The 18,174-nt window shown below is 51.2% G+C and overlaps 1 protein-coding gene across 4 annotated transcripts in view; it reads right to left on the bottom strand.

Moving 5' to 3' along the window:
* CDK5RAP2 (CDK5 regulatory subunit associated protein 2) overlaps positions 1-18,174 on the bottom strand; it is a 173,538-nt gene that overhangs the window by 49,227 nt on the left and 106,137 nt on the right. For 3 of the 4 annotated variants that reach the window (XM_053204708.1, XM_053204709.1, XM_053204707.1), the window contains exons 14-15: positions 13,577-14,009; positions 8,136-8,367 (exon numbers count right to left, since the gene is read on the bottom strand). In XM_053204708.1, the coding sequence (XP_053060683.1) occupies positions 8,136-8,367; positions 13,577-14,009 (665 nt within the window). Of the gene's footprint in view, positions 1-4,062; positions 4,186-8,135; positions 8,368-13,576; positions 14,010-18,174 lie in introns of all 4 variants that reach the window. The other variant, XM_027034963.2, reaches the window with a different exon arrangement.

Here is an 18,174-nt window from a genome sequence, read left to right as displayed (position 1 = left end):
TACCCTCTTCCTCAGAGTAACTACTCTGAAAAGTGAGCTTGGCCATGATAACCACCAACACCCACCTAAAATCCATCGATAACCCCACTATCCTGAGGATCAAACCCAAACGCCCTCTTACAGCATCTGAGACCCTCCACGATCTAGTTCTGGGCAGGCTTCCCAGGAATATCCCCTCACGCCACCTATGGAGATGCCCTACTAAATTAGCCAGAATTCCCTGCACACACCAGGCTATTTTGTGCCCCCATGCTTTTGCACATGCTGTTCCCTCTGCCTGGAATACGCCTGGTCCTCTACACCTACTCAACAAACTCCTACTCATCCTCCAACATCCAGATCTAATGCTCCTTCTGCAATCCCATCTTCAAACTGTGCACAACAGTCCCTCCTTTCTGTGCTTCCACAGCCCCTTACGCGTCTTGCCCGGGACAAACATTCCACGTGCAGGGTGCTGCCAGAGAAACTACATCGGCTTGCTTATTTATCTACCTAGCAATTGTTTATTTGGATTCCTCTCTCCCTCCTTCCCAGGAGGGGATGGCCTTTCACTTTCACGTTCCCAGTGCCTGGTACAGTCCTTAGCCCAGACCAGAAGTCAGTGCAGGCCTGAGAGATACCGGGGAGTGCGTGAAGTACCATTAAGAGCGGTAATTCTAAAACCCATCCCTGATGGGAGTCTTCTTTTCATTTCCACGTCTAACAGTTTCCAGGAGGTGCCACGATGTCCCCCGCAGTGAGCCGTTTCACTGATGCACGACCCTGCCGGGAAATACTTCCTGACAGCTAGTTTAAATCCCCAGACGTGCGGCCAAACTTGTCTAAGCGCTGGGGCGGTGCTGAGAAAGAATGCAGAGCTCTGAAACCAAAGAGCAGGGGGCTCACACCCAGCTTTGCCACCTGCTGACTCCATCGCCTTAGGCAAGTAATCTAACGTCCCAGAACCTCAGTTTCCCCAAAAAGATGCCTAGGGTGCCTGTTATGAGGCTTCAAGCTCAGGCCCGAGTCCAGAGCTCCTGTCCTTAATCACATACCACACCACCCCATGTGCGGGGAAGCCTCAGCTCGATAGAAGCGTTGCTGAATACTTAGGAGGCAGCAGAATACAGGAGAAAAACCCATCTTCAAAATCTAACAGATCTGGTTTCCCACTCTGGCTGTGCCACTTACTAGCTGTGGGACCTTAGGCAAGTTCCTTAACCTCTCTGAGCCTCAGTCGCTTCACGCGCTGCATGGAAAGAACATCGCTTACTGTGAAGGGTTGTGTTTGCTGTGTTCTTAGGATCACACGGCACAACAGCTCTGCAAAAAGCATCTGGCTCACAGCGGTGAAGGAACCCAGCTAATGCTGATAGTCTTTGCTTCCCTGAAACTGTCTGAAGATGGAAGGGGATGCTGATGGCAGGAGGCAGGAGGCCTGCGAGCCGGGGCTGAGGCCCAGGGGAAGCGCTGCCTAAGCAGCCGTGCGGGTTGGACGGCAGGGCCTGGGGGAGCTCTCAGAAGGAAAAGCGCACCAGAATCCTCGGCAGACTGTATATTCCAATTTCTGGGTTCCGCAACTGTTCCTCGTGGCTGTAAGCCCCTTCTTATCTCTCTGTTCACGACGCAAATACCATAAAATAACTCTTTTTATTTTAGAAAGCAGCTGCTCCATGACCTAAAGGAAGCATTCCCCGCACAGCATTTCTACTGCACAAAATGTGTGACAGTCGCCAGTCCCCGCGCTCTCTCACGTGCAGGCATGTCCTTCTGCAATCCAGGGCCTGGCCCGGGGCCTGGGGCAGACAAGGGACTCAGTAAGTAACCACCGGCTGAATGAGTGTAAGAGACAGAGACAGAGCGAGACATCTCAGCAGGCCTTTTCCCCAGTAGATCACCTTCCAAGTCAAGGAAGTATCTCTGCCATAACAACCTCATGACAGTGGAATCTCATGGCAAGAAGCAATGTTCACGCAGAGGAATAATGATCAGTTTTGATGATTTTCACTAAGTAATCATGAGGCAGAGACAAACGTAAGACCCATACAACCGTCCTGCCGTGGTGCAGACCGCGGCCGGCTCTGACGTTTAGGGGCACGTGCATCTCAGGATGGCGGGGACAGTGTGCCCGCTCGCACAACACTTACCCTCCACTGGAGGCTTTGACCCTACGGCACGACCAGTCTCACACCCACACACTTGGCATTTGTAACTTCGACTCTAGAAGCGCCCCTAATCCACAGCACCTGGTGTTCAGCAGCAGCGAGGAGGCGGTGGCCCAGTGCCAAGGCCGGTATCCGGCACGTCTCATGGACCAGCATGGGCTCTGCAGTGTGGCCTTGCCACTCGCGGCCCAGCAGCCCTCGATGAAGGGCCAAAGGCAGATATTTCATCAGAAATCACTGCACTGCGGGTGTGGGACAGGGAGGATCACAAGCTGTAGTATGTGGTGTGAGCCTGAAGGCTCTAGAAAATTCTAGAAGCACATTCAGAAAGGCCTTGGGACACGTAACTATGCCAGGACCTGGCCTACCGCCGAGCGCCAAGCACCTCGCCTGTGATAGCCATTTAGTCTTCGCGACAGTCCAGCGAGGTGTCACCAGTGTCCCCATTTTACAGAAGAGGAACTCGAGGTTTAGTTAGAGAGGGAAGAACCTGCCCCAGGGTCAGGGCGAGTAAGCAGCACAGCCCCTCCTTCAAAGCCTGGCCACCTGCCTCCAACTCTGAACGCCGCCTCCTGATGTGTCTACCCCTCCCACGCCTGGAGTCTCCCGTAGCAGGGGTGCACGAGCGGGGAGGGACAATCCTCAACCCTCAGTGTGAAGGCCAATAACATCTGTGGAATCAGACCAAAACCTGGGAGGCCAACAGGAGTGTCTAAATAACTGAGGGATTCAGGAAGGCCTTCCCTGGACAATGACATCTAAGCCGAGACCTAAAAGACAGGGGCCTCGGCTAGGCCTCAACTGAAGGGTGGAAATTCAGGCAGGGGCAACAGCACGTGCAAAGTTCTAGAAGCACATTCAGAAAAAGGAAAGAAGGTCACCAATGATGGGGATTTGGGAGGGAAAAGGAAACTGCCAGTTCGACACGAAGCCTTTAGTAACCAACTGGCTGTGAACAAGAACTCAAAAGATGTCTCCAGGACCACTTCTTTGTGTTGGAGGAAATACTGCAGCTCTGGAACTTTCTACAATTCAGCTAAGAGTACTTTACTGCCTGGTAGAGTGGCTTTCTCCTCAAAGCCCACAACCTTCAGAAGCATGTGACCAGGTATTCAGTGCACTGACTGGAGGCCTCGGGGAAGCGGACATTGTAACTCAGTACTTCCCCAGAGACGGTGTTCTCATAGCCGCCCCATGACAAATTTAGGATTCCTGAAGATAATTATTTCTTACGGAGTGAATTAGGTCCAGATGAAAGGTGACTCCTTTTTTTTAACAAAGGCAGAGGGGGGTGGATGTACGGTAAAAAGAAAAAATGTAAGCATTTATTCATTCTGGATGAATGGGAACGTGAATATTCTTTTATCACCCTTTGTGATTCTCTGTATGCTTAGAATACTTTATACTGCCAAGAAGAAATAGATGTGACTTGCCTGGGACCTCACTCATGTCTCTGTACCTTTCCCACCGGCCTGCCTGACAAACCCCACAAACCAGGAGTCAGCTCGGGCTCACCTCTTACCCCCCTCCTGGGCAGCCAGAGGCCGGTGGGGCACACCTAACCTAACCCAGCCAGCACCACACAGAGACCTGCCTGCCTGCTGGGCTGTGAGGTCCCTGAGAGCACGTACCATGCCCGCCAGGACCCAGTCCACGGCCTGGTTGGAAAGCGTGCCAGACAGACTGGTAAGCTCGGACACACAGTCTACCAGACCTCCGCTCGTCTATCCGCTTACCAGCTGGGTGACCTGGATCAATTCTTTCTAAAAACCTCAGCTTCCTCACGTGTTAAGTGGGAATAATGATGATGTCCTAAGAAGCCTGTTGCAGGGCTTAGTGACAATTTTTTCTATACAAGACCCCAAGGAGTGCCTGGCACACGGAAGCTGTTCGACACACACAGAGGCTGAATTCCGACCGGTCTCGTGGCTGGTGTGCTGATAACTGTCCCCTTCCTTGTCTCTCCAGACACAGGCCATGGTTCTAATTCCTTTCTGCTCTCCTGGGCTGTCCTGGTAGGCTGCTCCCACAAGGGGCTGGGCTACAGGCGTTCGTGAAGAGAAGGAAAAATAAATAAAACCGCAGACTTGAAACTTAGCCAAGCAACTGAGAAGAACACAAAGATACAACGGGGAAAATAAAAACACTGGGGAGGCAAAATGCAATTTATAAGATAAAATTAATCTATCGAGCTGCCATAACAGGACATAAAAAGCATAAATACACTGCAGCTTGTCTGAAATGGTTTAAGTCTAGGCTCTCAAAAAACTATGAGTGAGAAAATGAATTCTATAGACTCATGCCCACTTTTCCCCTGGAAGAGAGAGGCCTCGGGGGTCTCCTGGGAAACCGCGAGAGCAGCACCTGGTTGAGGCGCCCTGGTGTCTCAGCAAGAAACAAAAACATTGGTAAGTGCATACGGCAAGCTCCAGGCAAAGTGCCAGGGCCTCTGTTGGGCTGAGTCACCTTTGCCGTGCAAATCTTTCCTCCCTGAAGCGCCCCCCGCTTCTGCCCCACACTGATGTGTTTAATTCTCTGCCCCCTTCCCACTGGACAGGGAGTTCTCAGAAGGCACTGAGACTATCTCATTCCTCTGTCTCTCTGTCTCTGTCTCTCTCCTACACCCAGTGCACGAGGCTGGCACACAGCAGGTGCTCAGGGAATATCCACTGAATGCATGAATGATGTCTGGATGGATGGATGGAAGGAAACAAAGTGGGAAAGGAGGGGGAAAGGAAAGAGCAGTATGCGAAAGCCCCAACTATCTTGAAACCTCCACTAAGGTGAACCCGAGAAGTTAAACATAAATGGAAAACACCATACGCTACAGATCATCAGAAAATCCATACGCGAGGTATCAGACACGAGGCTTTATGAAGCAGTAAAGGGCACAGGCTTCAAAATCAGGCAGGCTGGTGCAAATCTACCGCCGGAAGTTAGTGGCAGTATGACTGCAGCCAAGTCACTTTATCTCTGAAACTGTGGCCTCAACGACAGACAAACGGGGACAATGACTATTCCTGCCTCGAGGACTGTGAAGAAGAATGAATTAATCTTGCATTTAAAAAAAAATTTTTTTACCGTTTATTTATTTTTGAGACAGAGAGAGACAGAGCATGAATGGGGGAGGGTCAGAAAGAGAGGGAGACACAGAATCCGAAACAGGCTCCAGGCTCTGAGCCGTCAGCACAGAGCCCGACGCGGGGCTCGAACTCACGGACCGTGAGATCGTGACCTGAGCTGAAGCCGGTGCTCAACCAACTGAGCCACCCAGGCGCCCCTAATCTTGCATTTAAAGTGGGCAGTGAGGCCGAATAAACAACAGGCGCTTCTCTCATCACTGACACAGGAAGCCCAAGACTCCAGTCACGGCCCAGCCCTGAACCACCCTGGCAATCCCCTAACCGGATGCAGTCTCCCACCCCAGAAAGCAAACTCCTCGATGGCAAAATCCCAAATAACCTCAATCTCCTCCCTGAACATGCACCTTGCCCCTCGCTCTAAGGACCTGGATGGCGCCCCGACACTGCCTCTCCCACAGCGCCCCCAGGACTGGACGTTTCCTTCCCACATACCTCTGTTATCACAGACCTGGAAGGGCCTAGGTGCCTTCACTCTTCGCGGACCCTTCCGGATCATGATCTCTCCCCTAAACACTCCAGCTCTGCGGCTCACGCTCCCAGGCCGTAGTCGTGACTACCCACCTTGCCGCAGTCCCCACCGTCCCGATCCACCGAATCCCTTGAGATTCCCTGACCACGCGGCTCCTAACTGCCCTGCCTGTCCACACCGCCTTACGGTAAAAATCCCTCACAGCCGTCTCTTCTTGCCGTCTCGGTTCCTCTCCTCCACTGGCTCTCTGGAACCTGTGGCAGGCAGGCCCGGCCACGCCAGGGACGCAGCTCCCTTCAAGGTCACCGGTGATGGCTTCCTGTTCCTTAATCCGAGGCCAATCCGCCATTCTTGCCTTACTTATTGACAATATTTGACACAGTGAGGCTGCTCTTCACTCTGCTTCTGGATGGCACCCTTTCGTGGCTCCCTCCCTGCCTCTCTGGCTGCTCCTTCTCCGTCCGGGCTCCACGCGCTACAGTCCAGTCTCAGTTCCAGGGTCTGCTCACCAGGCCTCCAAGCCTCAGAGCTCCAAAGACCAGCAACAGGTTGGCATTTGCTAAGTTCAAAGCCCCAGCCCAGATCCAGCCCCTCGACTCCAGACTCCTGCATCTCCGAGTGCCAACCTGGCATCTCCACGGGGATGGTCAACAGGCATCTCAAGTCAGACCAAAACCAGACACCCAGTGACCGCCTCCGCCTGCCTCTCCTGCAGCCTTCCCCACCATCATTTGATGGCTCACGTTACAAGTGATCCTATAAAGCACAGGTCGGCCCACTTCTCTCAAAGGGCCAAATACAGAATATTTTAGCCTCTGCGAGCCACACGGCCTCCATCACAACCACTCAACTCTGCTATTGAGCGCAAAAGCAGTCACAGACAGGATGCGGAGGAATGTTCCAGTGTTCCGGTAAAACTTAAAGGCAGGCAGCGAGCATGGATGGCCCAGAGGCCGCAGTTTGCCAGTCCGGCTAGAAAGCTGCAGTCGGGTCATGTGACTCTGCCGCTCCAAACCCTCCAGCAGTTTCCCGTCTTAACTGGGCGAAAGACAAAGCCCTAGAACGACCTCCTAGGGCCTCCCTGACCTCTTTCCCTCTTCCTCTTTCTCACTCCACTCCAGCCACATAATTGGCCTTCTTACTCAACCAACTGCCCAAATTCAAAGCAACGTCAGGGCCTGTGCCCTTGCTCCTTCTGCCAAAAACGCACTTTCCAAGCTGACTGACGATTCCACTCATTTCCTCCCATTTTCCACTCAAATGTCCCCTCATCAGGGAGGCTCATTCCATGTGTGGTAGCAAACTCTACCCCATTCCACGTTACCCATGCCCTTGACCCTGCTTTCTCTCTCTCCCCACAGCACCTGCCATCTCACATACAGCTTGTCCACTTATCGGCTTATTGTCTTCCTCCCCACAACAGGAAGGGAAGCTGTCCACACACTTAGGTCACCTGTTTTGTTCACGATCTCCCCAGGGCCCACAACGGTGCCGGGCACGCAGGAGGATGTAACCACTGCTTTTTGAATAGATAAATCAAAGACTGCTTGGTATTGGGTGTTGCTATCATTTGCTTGCAGCAGAAGTTCAAAATCAGGAGTGCACGTGTGCTTTTGTGGACTCACGAACCCTCTGAAAATGAGGTACGACACTTACCTGTGTGCTCACCTACCCTGCTCTCTGGTAACGGCTGGCAGCTTTCTTCAGACTCTCGAAGGGGTGGTGGCCCCAAACCACTGTCACTGTTCCAGCCGAGGGGACGCTATCTCACACGCTCCCTCCGAGTCTATGCAGTCTAACCTGGACACATTTTAACCCAGGGGCCCTCCATTTTGGGGGCTCCCACGAGTGCAGAAACAGCAGATTCAAAGTGGGTGGGGAGGCAGGTCACTTCCAGAGGAAGACGTAAGGTCAACAGGGCTGGGAATTAGCCCTCAGGAACCCAAAGTGATGTAGCCTGGACATTCTAGAAAACCCCACCACGAGGACTCTCGCTTACACACGTGACTTACCCATATGCCTGAGGCTTCCACAGACAAAGCCAGAAAAAAAAAAAAACAAAAAAAACCCAGATTGAAATCATCCCACAGCCGGGGTACCCACAGACCACCCCAAGTGAAGGCAGCGGTGACCTCACAAGACCCGCGAGCGCTTACAAGTCCCCTTCACGCGGACTCCAGAATAAATGAAAACAATAGATTCATTTCCCTTATTGTGTTCCTTTGATTGTGTGTTTGTCAAGAGTCAAGATTAATCACTGTAATTCATAAAATTTATACTCAAGCTTACCGCAGTTCTACACAACAAGGCTGACATTTCGAGCAGCTCTATCGGGTCGTTTGTCTCGCGCACGGAGAACACATTTCTCCCGGTGCTTACCTTTCAGGAGCATTTTGTCTGGCGCTGGCCTCCCCTCCGTCATCGCTTCAGCCAGAATTAACTTTTGCCGAAGTTGCCTGTTGCGGACTTTAAGCTCCTTCAGCTCCCCCTGCAGCTCCAGGACCTGGCCCTGCAGCTGGGTCACCAGCTCCTGGGTGGCGGGGAGGCGGTACACATTTCCTAATGACCGGGACGCTTTTATCAGGATGGGCAAGCGGGACTTCTTGGCATCCTGAAGAGACACACGAAAAGGACAATGAATATACGTCCTCTGGTCACGCAGGCAACACGTCCTCAGGCCGACCTCGTACAACAGGATTCAAGCCGGCCGTCCACACTTCCGGTTCCTACAGTGGCATCTAAGTTTATCTCCCGGTCTGCAGAATTCGTGTCTTGGCAGGTTCTTCGTCTGACTGGCCGCCACCAAGCTTTTCCTCGTCGACACCCGCTTGGCCCTGGCCCACCGTCTCCGGACACGGCAGATGCTCAATACACGGCAGTCCTGTCCTCAACACGATCTTCTGAGGAGCACCTTCTTGCTCCTTCTCTATTTCCTCCCCCCGCCCCGCCCCTCGGTCTAAGCCAACCTGCCTCCCGCCCCTGTGAGGCCACCAGAACTACCTCCCACCAAAGTTCCCTGGCTGCCGAGTCACTGACCCCGCGGCTACCGCCAGGGCGGGCTCAGATCTCCCCACCCGCCTGGTGCGGGCACCTTCATTTCCACTGGCCAGCCCGGCCCTCAGCCCCTCGCTCGCGCCACCCCAGCCCCCGCCCCAAAGCCACGCCGCCTCAACACTCTCGGTGAATCACGCTACCATCCCCTCACCGTGCGTCCCAAACCTGCGAGTCCTTATCAGACTGCCCTTTACGCTCATCACCCACGCGCCCCACTCGCCGGGCTCCACGGATCCCTGCCCCCGAGTCGTCTCTGAGGTCTTTCGTCTCTCCTCGCCCCCCACCAGCCCCAAGACGCGGCTGGTGCTCACCTAGCCACGGCAACCACCTCCTGAGCGCCCTCCCCCATCCAGCCCTGGCCTTTCCAGTCCACTCTCCCCACTGCGGCAGGCAAGGCAAACCTACCATTCCTGGCCTCTGCTTAAAACTGTTGTAATGCTTCCCTGCTCCCTTATGACAAAGGCCAAAATCCTCACCACAGCCTCCACGCAGAGTCACTGCCCCTCTCCTGCTTCCCTACGCCCACACACTCACCTTCTATCAGTTCCTCAGTGTCTGTGTTCTTTCCAGCCCAGGGCCTTGGCCAACACCGCCTCCCGTGTCTACAACACTCTTTCTTGCCGACCCCCACCCCTCGTGTAATCCCAATACAACATTAGGACTCAGCGCGCAGGTGCCTTCCTCGGGAGAATGGGCCTTGACTTCCAAGACCAGGTCAGGTCTCTCTGTTAAGGAAGCTCACCGCCCCCTACACTGGTACCATTGTAACTAAATGCCTGTGCAATTACTCGTCTGTCTTCTGCCCTGGCCTACAAGCTCCAGCGCTCAGGAACTCCGCATTTCTTGGTCATGCTCTACCCACAGCCTTCACCACAAGAACATGGTAGGTACTCAACTATTTGTGGAGCTAACATACAAAAAATAATTTAAGAGGCCAAATGGGGGTGCCTTTTGAGTGTGGAGAATTTTAAGTATATTCAAAAGCTGGGGAAAGGGACCAAATCTAGAATATACGGACAACTCTTACAATTCAGTGACAAAAACCACAAATAACTCAATTAAAAGATGGGCAAAGGATCTGGCAGACATTTGTCAAAAGGAGATGGAGTTATGGCCAAAAACACATGAAAAGATGTTCAATATCGTTAATCACCGGGGAAATGTAAATCAAATCACTGTGAAATATTGCCACTCCCAACCCATCAGGACAGCTTATAATCAAAATAATAACAAGTGTTGGCAAGGACGTGGAAACACTGGAACTTATCATGTTTCTGGTGAAAATGTAAACTAGGAGCAGCCGCTTTAGAAAACAGTTTGGTGGCTTCTCAAAAGGTTAAACAGAGGGCCGCCGGAGGGCCCCGCTGGTTAAGCGTCCAACTTCAGCTCAGCTCATGATCTCACAGTTTGTGGGTTCGAGCCCCACGTCGGGCTCTGTGCTGACAGCTCGGAGCCTGGAGCCTGCTTCGGATTCCGTGTCTCCCTCTCTCTCTGCCCCTCCCCTAGGCTCACTCTGTCTCTCTCTCAAAAAGAAATAGGTATTTTTTAAAAAATTAAAAAAAAAAAAAAAAAAAAGGTTAAACATAGAGTTACTACCTGACCCAGCAATTTCACTCCTAGGTATTCACCCAGGAGAAATGAAAACACACGTCCACACAAAAACCTGTAGTACGTGAACGTTCGCAGCGACGTTATTCATAATACCTGAAAAGTGGAAACAGGTCAAATGACCGTCAACTGACGAGTGCATAAATTAAATGTGCTACATCCATACAATGGACTGTTGTCTGGCAATAAAAAGAAATGAAGTACTAACAGAGACTACAGCAAGCATGCACCTTGAAAACATTACGCTGAGTGGAAGCAGTCACCAAACATCACATACCGTATGAGTGCATTCATATGAATATCCCGAATAGGCAAACATAGAAAGACAGAAAGCAGATTAGTGGTTGCCTACAGCTAGGGCAGACGGGGGGAAATGGCAAGTGACCACTAATGGGTCAGGGTTTCTTTTCTGGATGATGAACACGTTCTAAAACTTATTACGGTAATGGTTCCACAACTCTCTGTACGTACAGAAAGAAAACGAAACAAACCACTGCAACTACATACTTTAAACGGATAAACTGTATAATATGTGGATTATACCTCAATGAAGCTATTATTCTTTTTAATTTTTTTAAGCAGAAGAGAAGGAACCTGAGAGGAAAACAGGAAATACTTGGGACCCTGGGAATGATGACATCAGCAAGGTCTCCCAAGAAGGAAAAGGGAGGCAGGAGCCCTGCTTGCACGTTCTAGGATGTACGATGCTTTCGAGCACGTTCTCCCACAGTCCTCAGGCAAACTGCATTCCCAGAGCTCGCAGGATAACAGAAATTACCAGGCCTATTTTCCAGACCGAGAACCGAGATGTCAAGCGACCCGTCCGAGGCCATACGACGAGAAGGTTAGAGATGTGGACCTCGCAACGGCTCTTCAGCCTCTGCTGCTCAGTTAAGGAAAGTGAGACACTCTCTGTCCTGAAATTCGAGGGAAGAGAACAGGTTCGAGGACAAGAACAGTCTGAGGTGGTGAAGGGGACCAGCTGGGAGGAAGTGCATGCCTCATCAGAGAGGACTGGAAACTAACAGTCAATTGCCTGGTCCTCAGTCTCCACCAATCTTTATTCTTAGATCCAAATCTGTGTGTCATATGGCAGGAGAAAAGATATCTGCAAGTACACAAATGCCAAAGCCAATTTCAGGCTGGAAGACTGCCGTCAGTCAACCTAACGCGGGTTCTAAAATAACACCGCACAAAATGCTACCTTATGGACGCTGAGCGGAGTCCCACCTACCACCTTATTCAAGATGTCATGACGGGACTCCTCACTTGGCGGTGGAAGCGGGCCAGGAAGGCTCACACACCGGGCTCGACCTGCACACACACGGCCACATACGAGGCACTAGCCGGCGCTCGCCACGCACTTCCTCAAGTCGCCACTGCGCCAGCCTCAGGTTCCAGGTCACACCCGTCCCATCCGAGCCACTGAGAAAGGTGAGCGGTCAGGCCTGAAGCAATCCCAGGTACGTCTGGAATGGTGACAAGAGGGTTCCTCCCTTCCTGGGAAAGGTTTGTGTAGAATATCCCTGTCTGCCTCTGAAGCTGGCCTCTGGCCTCCGGCCCTACTCTTCCTCCTAGCAGCCGACTGGCTCTGGACCATTTTCTGAGCCTTTCCGGGCTTGTATTTTTCATGTGTAAAATGTAGGGAATACCTACCTACCTCATCTGCTTCCTGAGAAGATTAAATGTGATGATCTAGCACAAACAATCCTGGCACAAACAGAAGACACTAAAAAATAAACACAGTTGCCTTCCTTTTGAAGACACGAGCAAGAAGGAGAACTCCAAACTAAAAAATAAATAAGTAAATAAATAGTTTTTAAATATATTCAGGGAAATTAATAAGTTCATTCGATTTTGCAATTTTCCTACACAAAGGAGGCTATCCCCCGCATAAACTGGGAGAAAAAAAAAAAAAAAACACCTAGCTCTCCTAATACACAGGTACAAACTAACAGGGCTGGGGGCAGATGAGAGCGTTTCTATCCCAGCCAAATTGCACAAATTTGCATCTGGAGTACCGTTAATATAATGGCAGTGTCTTTTTTTTTTTTTTTTGTCTTTACTGATATCTTTAGAAAACCCTTTTCTAGAAATTACAGTTTTGGTGCATAATTTAAAACAATCAAAAGCAATTTTGCTAATGATATATCTAACTCCCTTTGGTATGCACAAAAGCAGTAATTTAGTGGTCAGAAAATAAACTTAATTCTCCATTCTGATGCTATGAAGCAGTGTGTACAGCTGATTTCTCAGATACAAAACACCCATCAGAAACAAGAACACCAACAGCCATCGCTGGAGCTCTATTAGAAACATGACCTACTTCTCCACCAGAACACTCACATCCCCCTGCTGCGGGACCAACCAACCCCAAGCCCTTGGCCCAGGAGGATTTCAGTAAAAGGTCCAATCGAACACTGCCAAGAGAGCCTGGCTTTTAATAATCTGGCATCTGTGATGGTATTTGAGGAGAAGCATAGAGACAGCATCTTGACCGATGCAAAATGCACTCACCCAACAAAACCGGACCCTACCACTTTGGGCCAGCAGGAGCTGGGGGCCAGCCTGGGAAAGGGCATGGCTGTCCCAGCTCCACCCTTTGACTGCTGGCTACCTGCGAGCATTCAAAATCTGGCTTCCTCAGCTCTGACAGGTGTTGTAAGGATACGAGAATGTAGACAAAGCTCACAGAAAAGTACCTCTCCACCAGAAAGTCTGCGTAGGAGAAAACCTAGGTTCTCGGCCCGACTCGGCCCGACTCAAGTCATCACAATTTCGCTGCAACCTACAAAAGTAAGAGTCCACCTGGAAGTGGAAGTCATACAATTTCTGGCACATTCCCCACGACGGAATTCTACAAAGCCATTACCAGGAAAGATGTTCCTGGTACACGGCATGAAAGAAAAAGCTACACAAACAGATACATAAATATGACTCTATAAGGAAACCGCATAAATGTCACGCTATAGAGATAAATAAGACTGGGCTGGGGGGAAGGTTAAGACAAAACACACACCTCAAGGTAGAGGCCAGACTAAGTACAGGTAGAGGGAGATACTGGATTTTATATAAATCAAGTGGGATCAGAGGTGAGTTTTGAAGTCTTACCTCTGTATAAAAGAAGAAATTAATAAATAATATACAAACAAGCTTACTTTGTGGGTCCCACCGGGGAAGGCAAGGGGGGTGACGTGCCTCTCTGACATCGCGCACAAGTTCTCCGGCTGACCCTCCATGTGGAGCACGGCATCCGGCGGCTTCTCTTCCCAAGCCTCTCTCTTGCCCTCCTGCTGGAATCTGAGCATGTCACCCTCCACAGTCACGGTCTGCACGGAGGCATCTTTCGGTTCCGGCTTGGATGCTTCACCTGCCATTTCTAGCCGGGCCGTCCGAGGCGACTTCAGTTCATCGTGGGATTTGGACAACGAGTTGGGTCGGGTGAAATGTCCGAGTTCACCTCTCAGCTGTACAACCATTTGCCTGAGTGACGTCTCAGTTTTACCGTCAAGGTGTTCTGCAGAAACTCCCTGCTCTGCCAAGCATATTCGTTCCAGAAGTAGTTCACGCAGCACTTTCAGAAGGTCAGGCCTGTTTTTCCAAAAGGGAAGGAAATAGAAGAACTCGGTTTTCTTGTGCCCTACCCAGTGTCCCAAGTTTTCCCAACTGGCCTAAAGCCTGCTTAAACTAAGCACACTGACCGCCCGACAAGTGCCGGGACCCACACCAAAGATTTTATCCCAGGTCACCTCATGTGACCACACAAGGTGGGTACTACCTTGTCTATTTCATGGACAAGAGGAGGACAATTGATTTAACACAAGTATATACAGGTGAGGGCCACGTGGCTCTAAGGACGCAGGTTGGGCCTAGAAAGGAGCAAACAGGGTCATCAAGTGTTGTTGACAAGTGAAAGGTCCGCCCGCCCCCAGCTCCATTCCTACATCCAGGGGCAAATACGGCTGCCGTGGATCCAACCAACCTCGTGGACCCATCAGTGAGCAGGCCCATCACGGTACACAGTCAGTGCTCAGGAAATAGGTGCTGAATGAAGGGATGCTGTGAACCACTCATAATAGGAAGAGCAGTGGCTTTGAAATCACACGAAAATGGCTTCAAGTTCTAACTCAGCGACTCTTTGGAAGGTCAGGCTCCCCCGCCACAGGACAGCGATGAGGATTCAACGAGAGGGTGTATAGGTAGCAGGTCCTTTCGTGCCCCTGGCCACATGCCCCAGGCTCCCGTGGACCCCAGCTCAGTCCGCGTGGATGCTGTGTGGACGGCACCTGGAGACACAGACAGTCCCGCCTCAAGCACTCCTGGCCTTTCTCTGCTGCACTGGAGCTTTTCCAGGGCTCCCTGATCCCCCGGCAGGGCAGTGGGAAGTGAGAACCAGTTTACATGTGGAGGGGAACCCTCAAGCAGCGGGGGAAGAGAGCTACTGGGGAAACGTCCCCATCTTCCAATGTCTGGAGAGACAACGCTGCGGCCGCCCATGGCACCAACCAGATCGCTCAGGAACCCTTACTGGCTTTGCCTCTATTCCTACCTTACTCACTCTGCTCCCTGGAGTCATATCCCCAAGAAGCCACTTGTACCCGAATCCTTACTTCAGGCTCTGTTGTCCCAGGAACTCAAACAAAGCCAGCATGTAAAAGGCTGCAGAGCAGTTCAAGAAGAATCCCTGTGGGTGTTTCTTGTGCTAGGCCCTGGGACAGGCACTGAGGGTGCAAAACTGCCTGCAAGGCCTTAGCCTGGGTTGGAGACAAGGTATGTCAACAAATCATTGCTCCACGGGGTAAAAAAAGCAAACATGGGCCCTGCACAACTTTTAATGGGTTACGGAGCCACGATCCCAGGGTGTCCAGGGCAAAGGGAAATGGGACATTCTAGGCCAGGCAAACAAGGGGAACACAGATGAGACATGCTGGAGGGTAAGGGGGTGAGGCTGAAAGCCAGGAGGGGGGAACTGAGGCGTGACAGCAAAGGCGAGCCACTGCAAGGCTCTGTGGCAGAGTGCCCGGTCACTCGTGTGCTTTTGCAGGGGTGATTCTAGCTGCCGTGGAAAGAATGAACGGAGAGACTTCTGTCAAGGGGGAGGAGTGAGTACATTCAGGAAACCCACCCACCCTGCTCAAAACACACTTAAGTGACAGCAAAAAATACCTAACAAAAACATATCATAAGGTGCACTATAGGCCTCAAAGACAAGGTACAATTTATCCAAAGGTCAGAAACTGAGGAGGAGAACCACACATGGTGGAGAAAACCATGGAGATTTCAGGAGCCAGAGGGCCAAGCAGAGGTGACTGCAGCGCCCCACAGGGGGAAGACGAAGCACGGGGGACGGAACTGGCTGTCTTACACGGGCAAACCAAGCACAGTCCAGACAGGCCACAACCCAAAAGATCATAGTTCACACTCAAGAAAATAATATCAATAAAGCAACCTGAAGATTTTAAAATAACTATGTATAGGGGCGCCTGGGTGGCTCAGCCAGTTAACCATCTGACGTCGGCTCAGGTCATGATCTCACAGCTAATGAGTTCAAGCCCCGCGTGGGGCTCTGTGCTGACAGCTGGGAGCCTGGAGCCTGCTTCGGATTCTGTGTCTCCCTCTCTCTCTGCCCCTCCCCGCTCAAGCACTCCCTCTCTCTCAAAAAACGGATAAACATTAAAAAAAATTTAAGTAAGTATGTGTCAGTCATCTAAAACATAAAGGAGAAAAAGCTACTCATTTAAGGTGAAAAAGTGACTCATTTAAGAAAGAAGAAACCAGGAGACTGAGGCAGAAAAAGAAGAAAAAAGGGAACAGAGTGGGCAAGGAAAGGAAAGGCCAGTGGGAGAGCTGTTGTTAACTTCCAGGAAAGGGTTGCCAGGAGGAGAGGTCGGGGCAATCGGTAGTGGTAGTGACAGGGGACGGAAGAGGCCCTCATCCGTGTTGCGCCCTCTCTCTTCTCTCTGCAATCCCTCCAGCCTCTACAGACGGCTCCCTGGCCGTCCCCCTCCCGGTGTCCCTGCCGCCACTCGGGCATGAGCCCTGGTCTCACCTTCCCCGCTGAGCCCTCTACCGGCAGGGGGAGGCCCTACTGCTGTCTGGATTCCCATCGTCTAGCTCTGGGGCCGAGGCGATTCCATTCAAATCACACAGCCACGGCACGACGAAGCAGGGTAAAAAATCAAACAGCTTACAAGACAAAATTAAAATGTATGGTGCGTTTTTCACTCCTAATATGGAATCATCTAGACGACACAACCCATCTTAAAATTTAGTAAATCCAGACTTTAAAAATATTTCTGGTACTTTAAGCACGTTAAACTAAATTTTCCTTTCCTCTCCTTCCCTTAATATAGATTAAAAATAATGACAATCGCTATTCAGCTAGCCAAAGGAGGCCTGTTACTCACCACAAACAACACACAGTGAAGCCCAGGGAAAAGACTTTACAAATGGGTAGTAAGAGGTGGCGAAAGAGGCCATTACAATATACTAAAGTGGGGTTGCTGTTAAATAAAACATTTCAAGTGTTACTTTGCCAGGAATCTGAGCAACGGATTCATTAAGCCATCGCTGTGATCAGGACCTTTTTAATGGTTCAGTCGAGGGTCTCGCCAGAGCCCCAAACATTGTTGATACACCCTTCCTGAGAATCTCTGCCACAGAGAAAAGGTGTAAAGGGAGACGAACGGACGTTTGTGAAACGCTTAAGTGTGTCAGATCCTTTAAATACACTGACTACATTCATCGTTTTTTAAGTTCATTGACTTGAGAGAGAGAGCGGGAGCAGGGAAAGGGCAGAGAGAGGGAGGGAGAGGGAGAATTCCAAGTGGGCGGCAGGCTCTGAGCTAGCAGCTCAGAGCCCGACGTGGGGCTCAATCCCCAAAACCGCGAGATCACGACCTGAGCCGGCATCGAAACGCTTAACCGACTGAGCCCCCCAGGTGCCCCACACTGACTACATTTAGTCGTCACCGTAAGACGAGGAGGTGAGGCAATGCTAACCCCATGTTACACATGCAGAAACGGGCTCGTAAAGATTCCGCATCCCTTAGCAAAGGGGCAGAAAAAAGACCGGAACCCAGATCTTTCGGACTCCAAAGAATCACTACCCTGTTTCTAATTTGCTAATTTTTTGATCATCTGCACTCACTGAAATATTTTATGGAGCACCTCCCACCTGCCATGTAAGGCAGCAGGCGCGCATGGTGAAAAGGAATCGAGGGGCTCACATTTCATTAAGAAGACAGACAGACATTCAGACATACGTCGATAACTAAATAAGACCAGGTAGAGCAATGATAAGTACTATGAACTGAGGGAGGGAAGCAAAGGAGGGAGAAGGTCCTGAGACCGTGTGTAGAAGCAAGGTTTCCCGTTCGTGGTCAGCAACAGAGCTGATGTCTGGCCGAGACCCCACCAGTCACACATACACCTAGGAAAAAGGCCCTCCAGCTAGAAGGAACGGCCACTGCAAAGGCCTTGAGGTGAGAACCAGCCAGGATGCCTGAGGAGCAGAGAGGAGGTCTACGTGGCCGGAGCTCGGTGAGCAAGACGGGGAGGTGATAAGGACAGAGAAGTAGGCGGGAGCCAGGTCAGGAAGCTCTGATCTTACTGTAGGGGCAATGGAAATCCGCTGTAGGGTCTCAAGCATGGAACGGAATGATCACTGTGGCACGGGGCGCCTGGATGGCTCAGTCGGTTAAGCGTCCACGTCTTGACTTCAGCTTAGGTCATGCATGATCTCACGCTTGGGGAG

The sequence above is a fragment of the Acinonyx jubatus genome, chromosome D4 (genome assembly GCF_027475565.1).
Source record: "Acinonyx jubatus isolate Ajub_Pintada_27869175 chromosome D4, VMU_Ajub_asm_v1.0, whole genome shotgun sequence".
Taxonomy (NCBI): Eukaryota; Metazoa; Chordata; class Mammalia; order Carnivora; family Felidae; genus Acinonyx; species Acinonyx jubatus.
The sequence above is the reverse complement of the archived record's forward strand: the minus strand, read 5'-3'. Positions and strand labels throughout refer to the sequence as shown.